We start from the raw sequence: 9,306 nt of genomic DNA, 5'->3' as shown, positions 1-9,306 counted from the left end.
CACCCACTAATAAGCTTCCTAACCGAGGTCCATTAGTGCACCTAAGCCCAATCTAATTCGGATCATATCCTCATTAGGCTTCCAGCCCCTTAAGTGTGTGACCCTTTGGGCTCACGCGCGAACAGACATGGCCCGAGTACTCCTACTCGACCAATTGTTGACAGCGGCCTCTAGCAAGACGTGTCAACTCCTATGCGCGCGCAAAGATCATATCAGACGAGCCGTCACAATCTCGTATATCTATTCCCTTTGCCTCATGATATTTGGTCTAGCTCCAAGCTGACCTCTCTTTCTCGATGCCGTGATCCGGAATCCTTGGTTAACACTTAACCCTAGCACGGCCATGCATTTCTTGATCCGATCACTCGAGGGGCCCAGAGATATCTCTCTCAAGCAGAGAGGGGCAAATCCCATCTTGACGGACCATGTCTCACAGCATGCTTCTTGACAAATCCGAGAATCATCTTTATGACTACCCAGTTACGGAGTAGCGTTTGATGGCTCCTAAGTAGGTCGGTTCACATCTTGAGTACATGCGACAATCTCAAGTCTAAGAACATAGCGTACACATTGTGTAATGAGAAATCACTATTTCTCAAGTTGGGTTGGTCCAACCTCATGTCATACATGCGCCCACATTATTAGTTTGGCATCTGCATGTCATATGACTTGTTGTGACAGAACCAACCTGAATTACACTGGCTTAAGTACGCAAGTCCTCTCTCACGGGCTCCAATCGTACTTCAAACAGTGTAACCCCTTGGCCTGTTGGGTAATATCCCGATAAACCACCGAAAGCAGGATCCAACAAGGTACCTCATACGAAGGCGAGTCCAGAGGTACAATTGCCATCATATTTTACATCACAGGCACGTATTATACAAGAGTTTGCAGAAGTAGCTAAGGTTCCAACCTGAGAGAAATTATTACAAACTAGTTTAAAAGTTCAAGTTCACGGTAGCGGAATTCAAAGTACGACAACTGTACACGTCGCCAGTATGGACATCATGCTAAGCCATGGCATGACATCACTTGTTATGATCAGTGTTGGCCGGGGACGGGTCCCACTCCACGAACCAACCATCAGGCAAAGCATAGGGCCAAGGCATGGGAAGGGTAGGGTCTTTAGGGACATTACTAGAAATAAAATCATATTGCAAGACTGAGTATGCTAATACTCAGCAGGGCTTAATCGGAATTAGGTATACTTAGCCCATAACTAGACCATGGAGGCTTTAGTGGGGTTTAGGTTTTGTCTCAGCTGAAAAGCAACAAAGAGTAGGTCCTTAGTTTCATATTTAGCTTTCAGGTTCTAGTTTCTTTAACCATTCTAGGTAAGCACCTATAATTACTCAAGCAAGGTAGAGCTTTTTCAAAGCATACTTCAGTATTACTCATCATAAGATTGCTCTTGTTACTCTATGTGGCAGAAGTATTAAGCAGTTTCAATCTCCGCGAGAAACGGACGATTCTGAATCGAATTTTTAACCGTTGCAAGGTAAACCTAACTCACATGCTTGGAACACCGACAGGTCGTTCCGAAGCAACCATTTGCCTTTCATTCCGGGTTGTGGAACAATGCCACCAGAAGCGACTGCAGGACCATACGCACATCCAATGTGCGTGGCATACGTCTACAGCGCGATTGTATGACCGTATTCCCGTCTGCTCATCAGAACGTACTCCCACACGTCGGTGCGTGTAAACATAAAATAAAAATCGAGTGGTGGGGGACGAGTCCACTTGCCGGCCGATTGGTTACTAGGCTTACCGCTTACCATATTTCACGGCATGTGGCTAGTACTTTCAAACGCTTAATTGCCACTACCACACACTGCGACCTTAACCAAATTTATCAACACAGACGGGGTATCCTTCCTTTCCATGATACGGCACGTAACCCCGTCCGTCATCCTTATAGTGATTACAGGATTGTAAACACCCAATTTCTATATCGCGCGAGTGACCGGAAATCACTCGACTTCTACCGGTCCTATTAGCATGGCACTAGTCGGACTCAGGTTCTAATATTCAGTACATCGGTTCCTAGGAATATGCAACTAGGGTTTTCAGATAACTCCTAAGAACTTAATGCACAAGTATATATATAAATGTAGATTGCAGTGTAAATAAAGTAGTGGGTTTATGTCCGGGGCTTGCCTTCACTGGCGAGGCTGGGGTCAGAGACGTTAAAAAATTCTTCTGAACTCAGGTTTGGGGCTTTAGTTAAATCTTCGATGACGTTTCCGGGGTCTTCAGAGATTTCCACTTCGGATTCCGGGAGAATCTGATAGTCTCCGTCGGCGAGAAGCGTCGAGTCTACATATGATGTAAATGATGCAGTTTAGAAAATGCATAGATTTGTATTTTGTTTCACGATAAAGTTGCATTCCAACGAAATTAACATTACATACTAGCAAACAACACAATTTCCCTTTACTGGGCAGTCATTTATCATGTGTTAACCAATTTACCTAGTTACATTAAGTAACATGGTTGCTTACCCTAAACATTTAACTAACTTCATGAGGTAGCATGTTTGGTTATCTTAATCAATTTAACTAATTACACTTAATAACTTTATTTATTTGACTAGCTAATTATTTTTAATAACCCTAGGTTATTATTTAATTATGGACCTACTTTGATTAATTAGGAATATAGTATTATTACACCATGTTCTATTTATTCTGGTTGTTCTACACCTGATCATAGGTTGAGAATTTGTGAACATATTACACTACTCAAGAACAACACCTCAAAATATTTTCATAATTTTTCATGAACTAGAGCTATTGTTCATGAATTTTCTTTAAATTTAAGCTTAAATTCATTACTGAAGTTACACTAGGGTTGTGACTCCTAAACTTTTATCTTGGATCATATATACTAAAACAAAGCTAAGGTGATATTTTCAGCTATAAACATGAAGAAATGCATCTGGAATTAAATCATGAAACTTTTATTAACATAAAGCAAAGTTAGCTAAATATCCTAGCTAGAGGGCTGTTCTGGGCTTCCAAATTTTACACAATTCTATTTATGGCATATACACTTCATGTTTCAAATTTGAGCCTCAGCAATGCTAGGGATCAAAAGATCTAATTAAACCCACTATCTACTAATTTAATCACAGCACAAAATACACATATTCATCTCAAGGTCATAATACAAAAGTTGTAGTATTTAATACAAGGATTCAAACCCAACTGGTTTGACATTTTTCTAAATTTTGTACAATTTTCTACGCATTTTTTAAGTTCATAGCTTTTGAATTGGGTGGGGGGCTCTGGAATCTTGCAGGAAGGCCCTTGAAACTTTTCAAATCTTCACAATTAAGCCCTTGGCTCGTCGGGGAAGAAGAGTAGGGATGTCGCTGGCCAAATTCCGGCGAGGGAAGCGACGGGGGGTGGAGAAGGAGTGGTCAGCGAGCCTTAGGAGCTCAAGGCGCACCTTCTGGGGGTCTTGGGAAGGGAAGGGGATGACCGGAGGTGGGGTTCCCACGGCGGCGAGAGGGTTCCGGCGAGGAAGTGGGGCAATGCTCCGGTCCAGAAGCTGCAACAAGAGGAGAGGAAGCTATTGGTGCAGTTGAATTGAACGGAGAAGGAGCGGAGGGAGGGGTTCGACGGTGACAAGAGCTCACCGGCGAGACGGTAACGGCGGCGGGGTAGTTCCGGTGGAAGTCCGGCCACGGGGAGTGGCTTGGGAGCATCAGTGAGGTGAGGGGAAGCTTCCCAAGGGGTTGTAGTGGTGGGGGTGGACTGGGGTGGGCTGCCCACGGCGAACAGGAGGTCGCCGGAGTTGAAGAAGGTGGCGGCGGTGGTGTTCGGGGCTCCGGGTGCGCACGGCAACGGAAAGGGAGGGAAATGGGTTTAGTGCCGTTTGCTGGTGCTACTAGGCAGAAGAGGAAGGGGAGAGGAGCAGGCACGAGCGCGGGACACGTCGGTGATGAGGTGGCGGCCGGCAGGCGCTCGGGTTGGCGTGGCGCGCGCGGGAAAGGCCAGCGGGGGAGGAAAGCAGGGTCGGGGAAGGGGGAGAGCAACGCGTGGGGCTTGCCTGAGCAGGAGGTGTCGCCGGGGAGGGACTGGAGCGGCGGTGAGCAGCGCGGACTGCCGGCGGCAGAGGGGCAGAGGGCAGAGCAGGGGAGCAGAGCAGGTGCCAGAGGAAGAAGAAGAGGGAAAGGGGTCCGAGGGACCTTCTTGGAATTTGCAAAAACCTCAGGGATCTCACTGTAAACTGAATTTTTCCCACTGATCCAAAGCTCAAAGGAGGAAATGACCAAAGTAGAAGTTGTAGAGTTTTTCAAATCCTATAACTTTGCTTTAGGGTTTAAGTTCAAAAACCTAAAGCACAATGCTTTATTTTACTATTTTGCACTCAAATCAAACTTAAATAAGTTTTGTCCTTGTTAAGGTAAATTTCTTATAACTTTGGACCTAATTGCAAGTATTTATGATATGTCATGATGACTTGCACCTTTTTACATTTTGACCCTTTGTAATTTTGGATGTTACTTTTGTACTTCAACTAATGTACATAAAAGGACTTGTACTTTCATAAAATTACATAAATACCCTTATTTTCATAACTTTACTCAATTTTCACACAATTTAATCCACACCAAACATTCTTCCTATTGGCTTGCTCTATTTAACACCTAGGGTGTCACACTTGTGAAACACAGTCATCAACTAATACATCTGCTAGTCTAATATTCATGTGTGTCCATACATGAACTTCCGACTAGGAACAACTTTAGAATAATCATACAAGTAAAGAGTCTGACAAACAATTCACATAATTGCCAATCAATACATGTTGCCTTTCATGGATTTTCAATGAACACATAATACATCATGGATTAACGAAATATGATAATCTCTATGATTACCTCTAGGGCATATTTCTAACAGTCTCCCACTTGCACTAGAGTCTAATCTAGAAGATATCTAATACCCATATCTCTTGTGTGCCTTTCATGCTTAGGCTGTTGAAGAGGCTTTGTCAAAGGATCAAAACATTCAAATCCGTGTGTATCTTGCATATCTTCATCTCACCCCGTCTAACGAACTCTCGTATGAGGTGAAACTTCCGCAGTACATATTTGTTCTTCTGGTGATTCCTTGGCTCCTTAGCCTGCGCTATCGCCCCATTGTTGTCACAGTAAGGTTCAATGGGCTGGACGCATTCAGAAACACACGGGGCTCTATGAGGAACTTCCTCATCCAAACCCCTTCCTTTGCAACTTCCGAAGCTGCAATGTACTCGACTTCCGTTGTAGAATCAGCTACCGTATCCTGCTTGGAACTTTTCCAACTTACAGCATCACCATTCAATGTGAACACAAATCCTGATTGCGACTTTGAGTCATCTTTGTCGGTTTGGAAGCTAGAATCAGTGTAACCCGTTACAATGAGCTCCTCCTCACCTCCATAGACTAGGAACAGATCTTTAGTCCTTCTGAAGTATTTAAGAATGTTTTTCACCGCTGTACAGTGACTCTCACCTGGATCAGACTGGTACCTACTCGTAGCACTTAGAGCATATGAGATATCTGGGCGTGTACTTATCATCGCATACATGATAGATCCAATTGCCGAAGCGTATGGAACCTTCCTCATGCGATCCAGCTTATCAGTCATCGAAGGACACTGAGTCTTATTGAGACATATACCGTGTCACATAGGCAAGAACCATTTCTTTGATTGTTACATGCTGAAACGTATCAACACCTTATCAATGTAAGTATCTTGGCTTAATCCAATAAGCCTTCTCGATCTATCCCTATAGATTCTTATGCCCAAAATGTATGCGGCTTCCCCTAAGTCCTTCATTGAAAAACTATTTTTCGGTGAAGTCTTTACGGATTCCAGCATAGGAATATCATTCCCAATCAGCAATATGTCATCTACATATAGGATCAGAAATACAACAGAGCTCCCACTTTCCTTCTTGTAAACACAAGCTTCTTCTTTGTTCTAGAGAAAACCAAACCCTTTGACTACTTGATCAAAACGAATGTTCCAACTTTGAGATGCTTGCTTCAACCCATAAATGGATTTCTGAAGTTTGCATACCTTTTCAGCATTGGTCGCATCGACAAAACCTTCGGGCTGCATCATATACACGTCCTCTTCCAGGTTTCCGTTCAGAAAAGTTATTTTGACATCCATCTGCCATATCTCATAATTGAAATACGCGGCTATTGCTAGAATGATCCGAATAGATTTAAGCATCGCTACGGGAGAGAATGTCTCGTCGTAGTCAACTCCTTGAACTTGTCTAAACCCTTTTGCGACAAGTCGAGCCTTATAGATGTGAACATTTCCATCCATATCTTTCTTCTTCTTATAGATCCATTTGCACTCTATGGCTTTAACACCGTCAAGCAGGTCAACCAATTTCCAAACTTGATTGTCTCCCATGAAATCTATCTCAAATCTCATGGCACTCTGCCATTTCTTGGAATCTGGGTCCATCATTGCTTCTGCACATATCACAGGCTCATCACTGTCCAACAATAATATCTCGCGCGCCGCGCGGAGCCTTGCCGACCTTTGTGGCTGTGCTGGTGCTTCTCTTGCCACGGATATCTCAACTTGTTCTGCTACATTAGCATCATGTTTAATCTTGCCCGATTGGCTCATCTTGAACCTCTTCAAGATACACCTTCTGTCCACTTTTCTCCTTCTTGAGAAACTCTTTCTATAAGAAAACACGGTTCTGAGCAACAAACACTTTGCCCTCTGATCGGTTGTAGAAGTAATATCCTAAAGTTTCCTTTGGATACCCATGAATATGCACTTATCCAATTTGGGAGTTAGCTTGTCTGACTGGAATCCCTTGACAGAAAGTTCACATCCCCAAATTTTTAGAAAAGACAAGCTGGAAGTCTTCCCAGTCCATATCTCATATGGTGTCTTAACTACGGATTTAGTGTGAAAGCTGCTGTTTCTAGAGCGTAACCCCAAAATGATAACGGTAGGTCCGACTGGCTCATCATCGACCGAACCATGTCCAACAAGGTTCGATTACATCGCTCGGACACACCATTTCTCTGAGGTGTTCCAGGCGGCGTGAGTTGTGGAACAATTCTGCAACTCTTCAGATGATTGCTAAACTCATGACTCAAATACTCGCCTCCTCGATCAGATCGCAAGGCTTTAATTTTCTTGCCACGTTGATTTTCAACCTCATTCTGAAATTCCTTGAACTTTTCAAAGGTTTCAGACTTATGCTTCATCAAATAGATATAGCCATATCTACTCAAAACATCAGTTAAAGTTATGAAGTACTGGAATCCTCCTCTAGCCATCGTGCTCATTGATCCGCACACATCAGTATGTATGAGTTCCAGCAAGTTCGATGCTCTCTCGGGAAAACCTATGAATGGTGTCTTGGTCATCTTGCTTAGCAAACAAGCTTCGCATGTCTCGTATGATTCAAAATCAAACGAAGTTAGAAGCCCATCCGAATGGAGTTTCTTCATGCGCTTCTCACTTATATGACCCAAATGACAATACCACATATAGGTAGGACTCAAATCATTAGGCCGAAGCCTTTTAACACTTACATTACAGATAGGTGAATCATCAAGATTTAAAACAAACAACCCACTCTTAATAAGCGCAGAAGCCACAAACATATCATTCTTAGAGATCACACAACCATTGTTTTCACTCGTAAACGAATAACCATCCATCATCAAACATGAACGAGATATAATGTTTTGACTCAAACTAGGAGCAAAATAACAATTATTCAACTCCATAGTAAATCCTGACGGGAGGTGGAGTTACGTCGTCCCGATGCTCAGCACAGCAACTCTTGCATTATTGCCCATGCGGAAATCAATTTCTCCTCTTGCCATGCTTCTACTTCTTGTCAGCCCCTACATTGAATTGCAAATGTGAGCAACCGATCCGGTATCCAATACCCAAGAATTAATGAAAGAATCAGCAATCAAAATATCCATAACATAAACAGTAAGGGTACCTGATTTGGAAGTACTCTTACTTCCACGGTTCTTCAAAGAAGCCAAGTACACCTTGCAGTTTCTCTTCCAGTGAACCTTTTCATGATAGTGAAAGCACTTAGTGTCAGCAGCTGGTCCAGTTTTAGCCTTAGGATCTGGGTTTGGCGCGGGGTTCTCAACCTTAGCCTTGCCCTTCGTCCACGAAGTACCATTCTTCTTGAAGTTAGGCTTGTTCTGGACCGCCATCACATGGCCGCTGCCCGTGCTCTTCTTGATGTCACTTTCTGCTGTCTTGAGCATGCCGCATAGCTCATTCAAGCCCTCTTCAACCCCGTGCATGTGGTAGTTGGAGATGAAGTTCTCATAGCTCGGCGGTAAAGATGCAAGAATGAAATCAGTGGCCAACTTTTGACCGAGTGGGAAGCCCAGCTTCTCCAACCTCTGCGTGAAACCAACCATCTTAATCACATGCGGCCCCACTGCTGCGCCCTCTACCAGCTTGCTCTCAACAAAGGCCTTGGATACATTGAACCTTTCAGTCCTGGCCTGTGTCTAGAACATGTCCTGAAGCGCCACGATCATATCGTGAGCCTCATGGTTTGTCTCAAACTGCATCTGCAGCTCGGGTTCCATGCAAGCGAGCATAAGGCAACTCACTTCAAGATTGTTGTCACATGCTTTCTTGTAAGTATTCTTGACAGCAGCAGCTGCATCATCAGCAGGTTCTTCTGGTAATGGGGTATCCCGAACGTCTTCCTTTTTCTCAGCCCTGAGAACAATTCTCAGGTTACGGATCCAATCGGTATAGTTACTCCCATTCAACTTATCCTTCTCAAGGATCGAACGCAAAGTAAAAGATGTGGTGGTGCTAGGTGCCATTGATCTACAACAAAATAATAATGCAAAAAACACTAAGACAAACATATCCATGATAGAGTAAATCACATTAAACATTTAACAGAATCTACTCCCACTAAAATCAATATCCCTCCATTGAATCTTAGTGATTCAAGACTCATAACTATCAAGTCGACTAGTGAGCTTTAGCATCACCGCTAGAAGCAGGTAGATTGGTAAGCAACTCTTTGCTAATCATATCACATATGACTCTTGTTGTTGGGTGACATCTCTATGTCTCAGCTCCCAACCTTTATGCCTCAAGGTCTTTAACCGTTAAGATGACCTTGTTTAAGATTACCAACCTTTATGGGTGTAAGTAGCCGATACAACTCATCAAGTCAAGGAAAACTAGTGTCACCTTAATTTCATAGCTCCATCACTAATTGTACAAGACACACGATGGAGCATGGTTTAGTTGATGGGGCATTTAA

At 43.4% G+C, this 9,306-nt stretch overlaps 1 protein-coding gene across 1 annotated transcript; it reads right to left on the bottom strand.

Moving 5' to 3' along the window:
- Positions 1-7,517: 7,517 nt before the first annotated feature.
- Positions 7,518-9,018, bottom strand: LOC112897625. The gene is made up of 2 exons (XM_025965973.1): positions 7,996-9,018; positions 7,518-7,891 (listed from the first exon to the last, which is right to left on the bottom strand). Exons 1-2 carry the CDS (start codon positions 8,432-8,434, stop codon positions 7,875-7,877), a joined length of 456 nt encoding a protein of 151 aa, XP_025821758.1. The 5' UTR covers positions 8,435-9,018; the 3' UTR covers positions 7,518-7,874.
- Positions 9,019-9,306: the final 288 nt, after the last annotated feature.

Source organism: Panicum hallii, chromosome 6 (assembly GCF_002211085.1).
Source record: "Panicum hallii strain FIL2 chromosome 6, PHallii_v3.1, whole genome shotgun sequence".
Lineage (NCBI taxonomy): Eukaryota > Viridiplantae > Streptophyta > Magnoliopsida > Poales > Poaceae > Panicum > Panicum hallii.
The sequence above is the reverse complement of the archived record's forward strand: the minus strand, read 5'-3'. Positions and strand labels throughout refer to the sequence as shown.